Raw genomic sequence first — 14,912 nt, 5'->3', positions numbered from 1 at the left:
CGCCCAAGTAGCAGTGCTTCGCCTTCTGTGGAGAATAGTTCCCAGTATGTATACGGTTAGACGATGGCTGTCTCATGTGACCTTGTTATTTGTACACGCTGTGACTATACAAATCACAACATGTAAATAGGAAAATGTTGTTGTTATTTTGTCACTTATTGGGAGCAGTAGGCTAGATGGAGCCGGTTACCTCCAGGATCTGTGCTAAGCTAGGCTAGCGGTGGGTGCGTCAGACAGAGTTACAACACGCACGGAGATGAGAAGGGTATGTATGGACTTGTCTAACTCTGGGGGATACGGGGAATAAGCTAAAGTCCCAATAAGTCGGTGTGTTCCTTTAATACAAGCATACATACTCACACTACAACTACCAGCTCCTGTATAATACACTGATTTAATTTAATTAGGAGAACTTTGGGTAATAGTGTGGCAGTTGGTCAGCTTGGTAATTACTGTAATGAGAATGTCCAAAGTGGCCCAAAATCCATCAGTGTTTGTTGGCTTCAGGGAGTAAAGTATTACAAAGTTGGTATCAAACGTAAAAAAAAATCAGTAATGAGAAATAGTTTTCTCTTTTGTTTTGTTTTATTAAATTGCCTCTGGATGTTTACATTCTGAAATGAAGTTTAATTAATCTGAACTGGCTACAGCGGCCAGCTTTCTTTTTTGAATAGTTTCAGCCGAGCAGCTACATTTTGATCTGCAGCTGAGCAGTCTGCCGTCTTTGTCATTTGTTTTTGAAGCAAGTGAAAGAAAGACGCTACTTATTTTTAATAATATTTTACTTTTTTAACCCTTGTGTTGTCTTCCCGTCGACAGTTTTTCCGGGTCAAAAACATTTTGGTCGTCTTATTCGACACCTTTGTCACTTTTCCTGACATTTTTGAAGCTTTTTACAACATGTTTTATCATTTTTTCCGATGTTTTTGTCGATGCGCTTTGCACTTTATTTGACGTTTTTGTTGTTTTTTTCCCCAACATTTTTGTCACTTTTTTTCAACATTCTTTTGTCTGTTTTTCCTCAAATGCTATAAAATTCAACACCCAAATTGAATGAAGGTAGTGAACTGATAAGTTCATTTACTTGTGAAGAGCGTTGTATGGAACCATCCATGTTATTTTTTTGGACACTTTTTTTTGTTTGAAAGAAACCCAAATTTCTGATGTGGAAACTTTATGAAAATGGGTGAAATTTGACCCGAGGACAACAAACATAGGCTCTTATGGTCTGAATGCTGTAAATGGTTTTGTCTCATTTTGCGGGGAATCAAACCGGGGACAGGTATTAAGAATAACTATATTGAAATAGCTAGTCTTCTCGCTGATGGTCTCGTTTGCTTGTGTAGGTCCTATAGGGGCATCAGTATTTAATTGATAGTTTAATAACCAGTTAAATACTCCTTGTAGCTACTTTAACATTTGGTTTTACTTTTTCATGTCAGTCATTCTGCAAATTATTTCTTTTTTATTCTGCCCTAGATTTAGAAATCCTGAATCATACTATCGCCAAGCTATCAACAATAAACTCGATGAATATTTTGTCTTCCTGTTTTAAAAACGATCTGAGGGCGGGTGAGACTTTTTCAATATCAATTTTAGCCGTTTTTAAGAGAAGCACCTTCCAAAAGATAATCCAAGATGAAGGATGACTTTAGTTTCTCTTAATCTGGGTTTGTGGAGCTCCAGAGAAAAGCTTTGCATCAGTAAATCATCCACATCGCCTTCTGACTTTTATGCATTATAGCATCATCCGTTCAATTTTTATGTTCACTGCAACGCCCTGTCAGCTCTGCCTGAATCCCTTGTTTTTCTCTTTTATCACCTCACAGCTTTAAAAGTTTTGTTTTTCTTCTAACCCCTACAGGTCTGCCAGAGTCACTGAGCGTCTATTTCACAGGTAAATACGTCATCTTCCTCAATTTAGAGAAGAAGTGGAGGCAAATAGTTTCCTCTCTCCTCTTTCCTGCATCCTACACTTTTTTCTTCCACCTGCTCTCTTCTCCTCTCTTCGCTTAATCCTCTCCATCCTCAATCTTCTCCTCCTGGCTGCTCCCACCTAACCCTTGATAACTCTGACTGCAATATTTGTCTTCTCTTTCCTCAATCTCCTCTCCATCGCTTCTTTTCTCTCCCCTTTCCCCTCTACTTTTATCTCTGTTGTGTTTTCGTCTTTCTTGTTGTGGCATTTCATTTTTTCTTACTTAATTCTCTCCCCTCTTCTCTTCTTGCTCCTCTTCTCTGACCTCATTTTCTCCTGTTCTCTTCCCACCTTTGATTTCTTCTTTCTCTTCCTTCATGTCTCCTTTCCCGTCCTTTAAATCTTTGCCATAAATGTCATTTCTCTGTCCTCCCCTTTTTTTTCTCTCATCTCAAGCTTCCACTCTTCCTCTCTGACTCCTTTGCTTTTTCTCATCTCTTCTCCAAGCTATTGCTCTCATCTCCTCTCTTTTATCGTCTTCTTCTCCACACTAAATCCCTCCTCTCTTTCACTCTTCATTACCCCTATACCTTTTATTCTTCATTTCACTTCTGTCGCTTTGCTCTTTGTTACACTTTCGCACTTATCTGTCTCGACTGTGATCTTCAGATCCACTGTGATTTTCTGTTCTGGCTCTTTGACCTCTATCCTGATAACACCAAGTCTTCTCTGTTTACTGTACGTTAGATAAAGTGCTACTGCACCCGGCCTCAATCCTCAACAGAAGCTGTTTGGGAAACAAGTGTTTAGGGGTATTCAGGGATGTCACCAAACTGCTTTTCCCTTTAGTGAAGACCTTGAGGCACACACACACACACACACGATCCAAGCTTCACTTTTGTCTTTAAATTAATCAGCAAAGTTTTGGCAATATTCAAGTTGGAAACTTTCCATTGGAATTTATGGGAATAATGTGAATAAAATGAAATACATAGATAGAAACAACCCTTCACCAAACCATAAGATAATAATAAACCATTCTAATAGAAATAAAAAAAATCAACACTTTAATTAAGTTGAACTTTAATTAAATGATTTGACTCATTTAACATTGTATTGAACTTTCATTGAACAAAATGAAAAATACATTCCCTATGACCCCCTCCAAAATAAAAGACTTCTTTCTAAAAAAAACATTCTTCTCAGGCCTCCGTATCCTCTACATGGACTTCCTTCTTGTCAGATTTCATGTGTATTTCACCCCCTAGTAAGTTCACTATATACGATTCTTATATTGGAATTGTGAAAAAATATGTTTTTTCCAAAAATTCACAAGCTTGAAGGAAAACTTTTTATCTGGACCCTATTTTTAATAAATACCCTAGATTCCCTTTAACTTCCCTTCATACATTTAGGGACATTGAACGACCCTTTGCAACCCTATATTCACAGCCCTACACTACATTAATGGCTACTTCTATTTCAGTGAAATGCGCAAACATTTCACTGGAATAAAATGTGATGCAGATACGTTTTTGCTCTGTCAATCTTATGAATCTTATGATTGATATCCAAATGTGATAATTGGCTTGCTGTACTTTCTTGGTTCGTTAAATTTGTCTTGTGTAGAAGTGACAAGTGCAGCCAATAAAGCCAAAAAACATTGAAAACATTTGGTGAGTGTAACGGGTTTCCACCTGAATCCCTAATAAATTGTTTCAGCGGTTTGGGTAATTGATTCTTTGAGATTTTTAATTACAGCTCCTGTCATCCTATGTTTTTTTCCTTTCTTTCTTTCTTTCTTTCTCTTATTAATGATCGTAATAATAATCTTGTGTTTAGTGATTCATCTTGAGGAAGCTGATGAGGTTCTTTTTTTTTTTTACTCTTATAAAATGTTCCTCAGTAAATGATCTAGGCAGATAATTAGCATCTAAGGTGTGTGTTTGTTTCAAAAAGTATTTTTTTATTTGATTAATTTCCTTATTCTTGTGTGTGTGTTTCTCTGCCTTTTGTCTGCGTGTTTTGTGTGTACACTTTTGAAATTGTTGTATGTGTGTCTCAGTGACGGACGGTGAACACACCACTCCTGAGTTGGACTTTGCCGTCCTGCTGCTGTCGAACCATCAGCAGCCACCAGTTTTTCAGGTCCTGGACCCGCTGCTGGAGGTCAGCTTGGGAGGACAGGCCTCCATTGGTAAGAGAAGAATAGACACACACACACACACACACGCATGCACGCTTGCACACACACACACACACACACACACACACACACACACGCACACGCTTCCAGAAAGACAGCCTGTGGTGAAGAGATCCAGTAAATGATGAAGTGGTCTGTGTGAGGTAATGAGCCTCAACCCTGTTGAGCAACAATACTGGAGAAAGAGCTTTGTGTGTGTGAGAGTGCAGCCTGGTACCGACAGTACATTTTCTCCTTCTCCTGCTTCATCTCTTTTAACGCTCCTTTTCTCCTGTTTGTGTGTGTGTGTGTGTGTGTGTGTGTGTGTGTGTGTGTGTAGGCGGTCAGCAGCTGGCAGTGAGCGACGCTGACACGGCTCCCGATGAGTTGGAGTTTGAGCTGGTTGAGGGTCCAGTCCACGGAGAGCTGGTTAAGACAGATGGCAACACACACACCAGCATGAGCAACGGTGAGATAATACACACACGTAACTAAGGGTGACCCCAAATAGTCAAATTTTGATGCTTCGATCGAAGGAGCCTGACTCGACTGCCAATCTCACAGTCAAATCTTCGCAGAGGCATTATAAAACAAGGATCATGCCGTTTTTGGATATATGGGGGGTGCTCAGGTCGGATTTTACATATAACTGTTTTCTCCCGATAAGTTATTATACAGCATATTGTGATATAAATATCAACATATAATGCTGTCAATAAAAAATGTGCAAAGTAAGAAGCTTTTAATAAATCTTGTGCGTGAATAAATCCAACCGCGACATGACAGATTTAAGTTTCACTTTCCATTATCCGTGCCCGCGGCAGGGATTTAAATCTTTAATTGAAAATGTCTGGGAAAAGAAAATGTAAAGTGTCAAAGATGATCCAAAGTAAGATGCAAGTTGTGTCCCACCGCCCAATACAGGAGCACAGCCGTGATCCAGTGCAGAGCCCAACGGCATGATCCGGTCGCCCCAATGATCACCACATCCTGCCCCTCAGACCAGCAAGCCGGCAATATATATGCAACGAGGCAACGTTTGCGTTTGTGGCAGAAAAACGTGATGACAAGAGGATTGTAAAAGAAGTATAGACCGCGCGCAGCAGGACAGACTTTTACTCGCTCCGCTTCTCGTCACTGGGGGAGCGTGCCAGCTGCTGACTGCTTGAGTGACTCGCACGTGGTCCTAACCTCTTTCAATTAATCTTCGCCACCCCTGCAACAACTATACAATAAGAAGCTACAGAGTTTAATTACAAGGGATGCAAAATTTGATTAGACGAGCGCCGTGCTTGAGCTATGTTACCGGTTACTGGTTGCACGGCGTTCGTTGCTCGACTGGTCGTGACTGATTTCCCAAGATGGCGCCCGCCTGTATATGTGAACGGTACTATCTTTATGAACTATCTTTTTAAACTGTCTGTACACTTACAAAGTTCTCAGTGCTTCGGTTTACATGTAGGGACCCTCATTATGCTACCGTGGAAGTGTGGTGCTATTTTGAGCCTTGTTAGTGGTATAGAAATAGCGATTTCTTTTTACTTTACCCGTGCCCCGACGACTAGCATTGTAAGCTAATTAGCGGTTTGCGCTAAAACTGGTCACATGCGATTAGCATGAAAACATATCCCAGACAACGGTCGACTCGGTACACGTGTGTTATTAACCCCTAGGTTCATTTTGCGCTGGATTTGTCCTTTAATGTCTCCATTCACACCTTCTCCATCCTTTCAGGTGACATCTTCACCTTCAGCGACATCACTCGTAATGTTCTGCTCTACCGACACGCCGGCCTCACCACCCAGGACGACGCCATCACCTTCTCTGTAAGCGACGGCATCTCCATGGCGACCACAGTGGTGACGGTGGCGGTGCTGGGCGCCGGGGGCGACGGGCCCCAACGTGACCCGGCAGCCACTCTGTCGCTGGAAGTGGGCGAGAAAAGCAGCACCGTGATCAGGCGCTCAAACCTGGCTTATACTGTGAGTTAAACGGAGATGAGTGGCGGCTATAACTGAGATAGTAGTGTTTTCTTTTGGTTTGAAGATGAGAGAATGTGTTGTTTTACATTTTTCTTCAACACATTAAGTCATTCAAGCTGCTATTTCAGGTTTTGTTTTGGAGAAAAATGCTAGTGAAACCGAGCAAGCTTAGCATTGGACACTAGTAGATATAAAGTTTGTTTTTAAATATATCAGATCATACATTCGGTAAATATATATAGCTCTGTATTAAAACATATTTTATAAAAAATATGAAAAAAACAACCAACACATTCTTCCTGTCACTTTTTTATAAGAGGAAGCAGCAAATCTTCCTTTCCTGGGTCTATGCAAGCTTAGCAAATGCTGTGAAATGTAACATACTGTACATACCATTGAAGTACATTATACCTTTGTTTACCCTCTAGCATTCCCAAATGCAGGGATGCACTACTAATGGTGCAGTAGGTAAAACTTATAAAACTGATTTTCTGTCATATTTGCTGAAACTGCCCCTATGTTTGAGTAGAACTACATGATGCAGGTCATTTAAACAAAAATCCGGCTCCTCTGGCACCACCTACAGACTGTAGTGCGATTTGCAAAAATCCACAGGTCCCTGTTCAGATGCACCAATCAGGGCCAGGGGGGGTGTCTAACTGCTTGTCAGTCACTGCTCCCACGTATTCCTTCTCCATTGTGGGGGGAGGGGCTTAGGAGACTGTTTTGGGCTTTAGCAGAAAGGGGGGAGGGACTGAGAAGTTGTTGATGTTCAAATGTTTCTGAACTCCTGGATCTTCGCAATCCTACCTACAGCACCTTTAACATATACATAAATCATCGCAGTGAGCTGTTATTGGTTAGTGTTTTTTTTCTTCCTTTTCCATTAACTTCAAACCTGAAAAAGAGGCATCTGTGTTCAGGTTTAACTTGTTTACCGTCAGCTGTAGACTATTGTTCTAATCTAAAGTATTAGTTAAATAAGGTGAACACACTTTAAGTATCTGCTTTGAGGTTTTTGTTGCCGTGTTGAATTTTGGATCTCAGTAAAACGTTTTAAAGGTGCCCTGCCACACAAAACCGTTTTTACTTGCATTTTGAAATATGTTAGGTCGATATGTGTTTGTGTTATGTCATGACTGTGAAAATGAACTGCTACCTCCTCTGTCAGCTCTAGCCACTGAAAAGAAATAAGCGGAGAAATCAGGCCAATTACAAAAGCCGGTCAGTCTGACATCATGTTGCCTGAGCTCATTACTATTCATGAGCTCGCCCAGTTGTGCTAGGTAAAGGATGCTGATAGCCAGGCTCTCATTGGCTAGCTGTCAGCCAAGCAGTTTAGCTCGTCGAATATTAATGAGAACTGGCACAAATCGAGCTGAGTCTTCCCGCAGGCTTTCTATACCACGCTAGAATGGCTTGAAACAAGGTAACCAAGGTATTTTTTCCACTTAAAATGTTACAGAGTCCACGGTAGAACTTCAGACATTACCACAAAGTAATGAAATACGTGTGGCAGGGCAACTTTAATTAAGTAAGTGGATCATGTTATGCTCCTTATGCAACGCAGAGGCAGAATGATTTCATGATAGAAACGTTCTTTAAACTTGTAGTTGTTATGGTGTTTTGGCTCTCACAGGACATCACGTCCCCAGATGACCAGATTCAGATCCAGTTGGTGTCGGTGCCGATGTACGGCATCCTGACCAGGAGCCAGTCGCAGCAGGAGCACCAGGAGCTGAGGGAGTACTCCTCCTTCACCATGGAGGACATCAGCAAGCACAGGATCAGGTCGGAAGGAATACAGGCAGTCTGTTGGTCCTTTGAGCAAATGTTGGAGGGTTTAAGCAGTGGTGGAATGTAACTGAGTACATTTACTCAAGTACTGTACTTAAGTACAACTTTGAGGTACTTTGTACTTGAGTCTTTTCTTTTCATGCCACTTTCTACGTCTACTCCGCTACATTTCAGAGAGAAATATTCTACTTTTTACTCCACTTCATTAATCTGATAGCTTTAGTTACTAGTTACTTTACAAATTAAGATGTTTGCACACAAAACACACGTATACACACATGTAGTTTATAAAATACGATGTTTTATTGTAAAATAAACTACTCAGTAATATACAGGCCTACAAGTCCAGCTGAAATGACTAGACTATTAAACACTTTGATTGACAGAACTGTGAGATTTTTCTGCATTGAGTACTTTTACTTTTAATACTTTAAGTACATTTTCCTGATGATACTTACATACTTTTACTTATGTAACATTTTCAATGCAGGACTTATACTTATAACAGAGTATTTTTTACAGTGTGGTATTAGTACTTTTACTTAAGTAAATGATCTGAATACTTCTTCACCACTGGGTTTAAGACACTGTAGACAATGTAGAATGAATTAATGTTACCTGAAGAGTTCATCAAACCAAAACCAAATATAAAGAAAAGAGTTTTTTGATTTCCACCAGGGTTAGAGTGATGTCATTTTTTTAGCTTATTTTGGTACTTCATGATCACACCTTGGAGAGTGTTTTAAGTCTTTTTTTTTGTAAAAAAAAAAAAATCTGTGACCAGAGAAATCATTCCAATGTGATTTGGAATTGATTTTATACTCAGCTTCAAAGGCAATAGTCTCTAAAACTTGTAATGAAAAGTGCCGAAAAAGAATACCCTTGGATCAGCGCAGGGTTTTAGTTTCCCATGATGGTTTAAATGCTACTTCAGAGGCTTATAAAAACAGAATATCAGCATAAAATATGCAGCTATTAACTAAAAATGACTTTCAAAAACCCTCCATTGTTTCCTGAAGCAGTATAAGCAATAAAGGTTCATGAGGGTCCATGGGAGAGAAGAGACTGAATTAGCCCCTTTTTAGTTCTTCATTTAAAAAAAAAAAAAATGCTCAGAGAGTTCTGCTAACAGCTCCCCCATGATGACAACTTTTTCGAGAGCAGGAAAGAGTGATATGCTTTTGGTTTGCTGAAGCAATGACAGGATTTGTGAGCCTTTAATGAAGAGGTTGTTTCTAAAAGTTTGGTGTTGATTCCACTCTGTGAGAGATAAAAAGAGCTTTAAGGGTTCTTCACTCTGCAGTCGGTGGGGATCATGTTCCCCTCAGCATCACAGCAGAGGAATGGTAATGGATTTGCCATTGTCCTTCAATCTAACATTTTCCTCATGAGATGAGAGCCCTACAAACATTGTTACCAAAAGCCAGTAAAAAAAAACAAATGGAATTAGCAGGAAATAATTTAGTATCCTTTCCACCATTACGTTCAGTGACTCAGCCTGTTGGCGTAAGCAATGCCAATTAGCATCACTCTGATATTACCTGTGAGAGGTACTAAGGCCCCATATGAGAGGAAAGATGAAATATAAATATTCACATTCTGTAATGCAGGCCCTGATTAGCTTTAGCGCAGGACAAACCTCCGTGGGGGCAATCTTCAAATCGCCTGTATTAGTTTTGTCTCTGTGGTGTTGGCTCGTACAAACAAGAGCCGGGAATTGTTTTATGAGTATTAAATAGGATTAGAGAAGAGTAAACTGGTATGGATTTCAATTTTATTAGTGCTTTGCAGAGATTAGCAGCTGCATCGTTGTGGGAGGTCTAATGCAAAAGCTTTTCCAAGTCCTCTTATGAGTCCAGGATTAGACACATAAACAGATATTTATGTATTCATTAAAATATAATTATTGTATCAAACAAATGAGTTACTAAACAACATACGCTCCATTTAACAGTTCTCCTTTTTAGACAACACATCTAACCAATATCTCCATCTGCAGGTACATCACTTCCCTAGAGACGGGCAGCCAGCCAGTAACCGACATCTTCCACTTTGTTGTTTATGATGGAGACAACAATCGCCTTGACAACCAGATGTGCACCATCACCATCACCTCCACGCCCAGACAGCCGCCGGTAGTCACAGTCCGTAGCGGCATCAAGGTAGTCACACACTTATATACAGTACAGAAACACACACAAGCACAAAAAACCTACAACACTCTCACAGGCCCAATTCTAAAACCATCCAAATATATAAACAATTACAATATTATGGCTGGTACAGTACATAAACAGTGTTATACACACAAACTGCCCACTTTTATTTCCCCTCCATTACCCTGCAGCTGCTTATATGTAAGAGACTAAAATCCTCAAATACCCTTTTTTTAGTGCAGCTCCCGTATTCAGAAGCAACGAGACAAACGAAGCAGAGGAAACCATTGCACACATGTTGTCCCTCAGATCAGACCAACCGTTAGTGAAAAATGTAACTAAGTACATTTACTTAAGTACTGTGTACATTTGAGGTGCTTGTACTTTACTTATTTTTTTCCTGTCTCTTTCTACTTCTAGTCAGATCAGTCGATTGATCAATAGGTCGGTTGACAGAAAATAAACTGGCAACTATTTTGATAAAAACTTAAGTCATTTTTCTTCCAAAAATGGGACGATTTGCTGCTTTTCCTTTTAGTAATGTTAACAATTGTATGTATGTATTAGTAATAATGTTGTGGTTTGGGCTCTGGGTAATTGTGACGCCATTTCTCACTATTTTCACTATTTTTACAAACCAAACAGTCACAGCGGACATTTTTTTGCACTCGTACTTTTTTATACTTTTGAGTACACGTTCCTGATTTAAAAACTTTTACTTTAATAACATTTCAATGCAGACCTTTAACCTGTAACAGAGTATTGTTACAGTGTGCTATCAGTACTTTGACTGAAAGATCTAGTATAATAGTAATAGTTCCTCGATCACTTGTTAGTAAATATCTCTGTGCTAAAGGGTTTCGTTTTTAAATGTATCTTTAAGTGGACACACATCTTATGAAGGTGAACATAAGAATGCATCCTCTTAGTTTGAGATGGACTGTGGGTTTGATGCATAAGATACAAATGTTAATCTTCTAAGCTGAATATTGGAACTTTTCTTTCCTACTTGCTCGTCAAATATCCATCGGTAACGTATCATCCTCGTCCTCCATCGTTGTATTATTTTCCTTTGGCAGTTTAAAATGCGAAATATGTCTTGAAGGGAAAAAGAATGCACTAGTTGCTGGGAGGTGGTTCTTTTGTAGTCGTAGACAGAGAAGAGAGAAAAAATGTCCTTTTAAGTCAGAACAGTCTCAAAATACGCAATACACTGCAGTAGTACTTCTCCAGTGGTACAGTACACCTGTTAACGGTTTTGGGAAACTAAAAAGAACATTGTAAAAGTGGAAGAAACTCTAGCCAACTTTGTTTGCCGTTTAGACTTCCTCTTAGGATTTGGAAAAAAGTCTCAGATTTAGTTTTATAATTTCTGTATGGCAAAAAAGTCTTGACAGTAAAGTCGGAAGTTGAGGTATTCAACAGATAAATCAGCCCTAACCCTTTGCTGGTTATTGATTCACTTGTTGGACCTGTTATTTCAAAAGCCATTCTTGTGGTAAATACCTTGTATTTAGCACAGTCTGTCTGTGCTGTATCTTCCTGGTCACTCCCTTTCACGGATTTTGAATGAAAGTATGTCATCTGTACATTAAGTCATCATTCAGTCATCCATCTGTGTGCTGTGTTACTGTTACAGTTGCAATTATAGCTAACGTGTAAAAAAAACAAAACCATTTAGAGAGAGTTGAGTTTTTTTTCTGAGGAGGTAGGGAAAATAAAATCTCTAACATGTCTTCTAATATCCAAATGTCTGATTATTCGGAGCACAATCTTTATTTCTGTTACGAAAAACTAACCCTACAACCTGTCTACAACATTGTCGATGCAAAAATGATCCGTAGAGCAAAAAACATCGGGATCAATCCACCAAAAGGACTTATTTTAGTATTTTGTTGTTAAGGTCCAGGCAGGCGGCCGAGTGCAGCTGTCTGCCAATCACATCATAGTGTCGGACTTGGACACGCCCAGGAAGGACCTGCTGGTTTGGCTCGTCAGTCGTCCAAAGTACGGCTTCATTGAAAACACCAACAGAGGTGAGACCTTCGTGTGTGTTTTATTAGCATTGTGAAGTTTACAGTTTTAGAGTACAGACATTATTTCTTTGCTTCTCCGTGAAGCTACAAATCAGAACATGAACAGGCGAAACATTCTGTACACATATGAGCACAGTGTTACTTTTCTGTGTATGTATACAGTCACGCCTACCTTACCCGGAATCATTTCCACATTTCTATTAATGTCACACTCATAAGCACACAATCCAGGGTTGAATTCCTAGCGGTGCCGCTACCATCTGTCACAGCTTAATTATGTTGTGGATTAGCACCACCAGATAGACGGCTACAGATGGAGCCATTGTTGAAGTCCCAATGTTGCCTGCATGCTTGCTCATCCGCCGCTGTACCTTTTTCTTTCCCTTTCGAAAAATGAAAAAGGTGAGATGAGTTGAAAAGTAACTGATCCCCACTGGGAAATTGTATCATTGTACTGTAAGAAAACCAAATAAAAGACTTGGATACAAACAGAAATGGTAAAAAGTACTCAAGATTTTTGTAGTAAAGTAATATGTGTTGTGTGGCAGGGAATAATAGGACCCAAACGCAGAGAGAGGCAGGCAGGCAGGAGAAAGGTTGAGCTCGAGGATTTATTTATACAAAAACAAGGAAAATGTGAACCAAGATAGTCCCCAAAAACCAGGGGCAAAAGACTACTATCCAAAAAATACAAAACACAAGGAAATGAAAACCAAAAAACCTCAAGAGTCTTCAAAAAAACCAGGAACAGATAAAAAAAAGTAAATCCAGGGAGTACCAAACTAGAATTGACTGACACAGGGAGGTAACGCACACACAAACTGACCAGACGAAGACGCAAAACGATCCGACAAGAGACAAAGGAAACACAGGGGCTAAATAAACTAGGTAACGACCAAACACAGGACAGGTGACACCAGCGCTGGGGACAGGTGGAGCACATTAGACAATGACACAGGCAGGAAAACACAGGAAGCAAAACTAGACTATCAAAATAAAACAGGAAACAGAACATAATACAAACAACAAGGAACAGAAGTATACACAAACCAGAATACACAAAACAGGATAAGTCTACACCACAGTGAACAGAAATATACAGAATATACAAAATGGGAAACGGACAGAATTAAGAAAATAGGCAACAGAAATATCCAAAACCACAACAGAAATATCCCAAACCAGAAGAATTATGAATAGTATGTAATCTCATATGTAAATGATTAATAGTTTTACAGAACATATTTGGAGTTTCATGATTCACATATACAGTAAAGTCAACCATATAGCTATGCACAATATGTACAAATACAAAACTGCACTGTTAACCATCCACATTTCTGAGGTATGAGGATCACATAAAGAAAATACTGCATAACAATAACACGAAAAGGTTAGAAGATGCTTTGCATTAAAGGGGCACTACTAAAATGTTATTGAGTTGCATCATGGGAAATGTAGGTCATGACGTGTGTTTGGGGCTTGACCTTTACTTGAGACTTATGTTGGTTCCAGTCAAAGTCGGAGGTCATTTCCCATTGTACGTTTTGTGGTAGACTTGTCTGGAATGCAGCATAAAAGTCAGTATATCTCAAGCTCTGTTCACCTGCTAGCTTTTCTCCCAAGCTTTCAACTGCATCTCTCATTGGTTGTTTCATCATCACATGACCTAAAGTATGATATTATTACTTGACCAAAGTTCGATATCCTGATTGCGAGATGATGACTGAACCAACTCCATGGCAACTGAGCAAACTCCATTAGCTGAAGGCTGTGAGATGCAGTTGAAAGCCCTATAAGAAGTTAGTAAGTGGACATAAAGTTAAAACACATTTTTTAAGTGTATGACACCCCCTCCAGCAGCAGAAGATAACCATATTGAGTTTATATGTAAAGAAGCACTTTTTATTTTTAATAACAGATGTTAAGCCATATTAATACAAATGAGGCTCTGCCAAATGACATGCAAGAAAGAGTTATCTGCAGATGTAATAAAGGATAAATGCATCGAGTTCGATATTTATATTGTCTGCAGAAGTAGATAAGCAGCTGGCTCCAGTCTTCACTTTCCATGTCCTTGATGGCTGAGGGACAGTCGTTGGTATTCAGCAGAGTCGGTCGGCAGAGTGAGGTGACTGGATTGCTGCTGTCACCAGGGCACAGGGGAGGCTAGCCGGTGTCAGCGGCTATGTGTTGCCTTTTTCCCTCAGCAAAACCAACATGCACAGGGCGTGTGCTGATGTGCAGTTGCGCAGGAACATGGCATTCAGCCACATGTTGATGTTCTGCATTTGCATGATTACATTACAGAACAAAATATAGAATAGAATACACACATACATACATTTCTGTATTTATATGCACAACAGCTTCTAGCAAAACATTAGCATTTACATTTGTGTGCTTAGCAGAGAAACAGGCACACATAGTGTACAGGGACGCACTGAAGACTCTCTAAAAATACGCATTTTCATTTTAAAAGCTGGTGCAGAAATATTTAAACATGCAAACACATAGAACTGCATTTTTAAAATAATAGACGGAGGTTAGCAGTGTTAGTTGGTCCATCAATCTGCCCATTACTTCAGTCCATACTAGTGAGACACCTGGACACCAACAGGCCAGATTTACTTTAAGTTTGCTGTGGATATTCATGGTCCACATGATGAGCACTGATGTGTTTGGTCAAGATAAGCCTAAAAGTTTGTCTCAGTATGCTTTACAAGCTGCACCATATGCAACATATACGACACAGATCAGAGAACAGCCTCAGGAGCAGCTAGTGGGGCCTTAGACGTTTTTATTAAATTATCTATCTCATTCATTCATTTATTTCAT

At 39.6% G+C, this 14,912-nt stretch overlaps 1 protein-coding gene across 1 annotated transcript in view; it reads left to right on the top strand.

The window, feature by feature from the left end:
• Positions 1-14,912, top strand: part of fras1 (Fraser extracellular matrix complex subunit 1) — a 258,103-nt gene that overhangs the window by 197,338 nt on the left and 45,853 nt on the right. Inside the window, exons 34-40 of the mRNA XM_078251454.1 lie at positions 1,865-1,897; positions 3,984-4,115; positions 4,444-4,572; positions 5,838-6,085; positions 7,725-7,876; positions 9,882-10,044; positions 11,942-12,074. Of these exons, the coding sequence (XP_078107580.1) occupies positions 1,865-1,897; positions 3,984-4,115; positions 4,444-4,572; positions 5,838-6,085; positions 7,725-7,876; positions 9,882-10,044; positions 11,942-12,074 (990 nt within the window). The remainder of the gene's footprint in view (positions 1-1,864; positions 1,898-3,983; positions 4,116-4,443; positions 4,573-5,837; positions 6,086-7,724; positions 7,877-9,881; positions 10,045-11,941; positions 12,075-14,912) is intronic.

Source organism: Sander vitreus, chromosome 5 (assembly GCF_031162955.1).
Source record: "Sander vitreus isolate 19-12246 chromosome 5, sanVit1, whole genome shotgun sequence".
Taxonomy (NCBI): domain Eukaryota; kingdom Metazoa; phylum Chordata; class Actinopteri; order Perciformes; family Percidae; genus Sander; species Sander vitreus.
The sequence above is the reverse complement of the archived record's forward strand: the minus strand, read 5'-3'. Positions and strand labels throughout refer to the sequence as shown.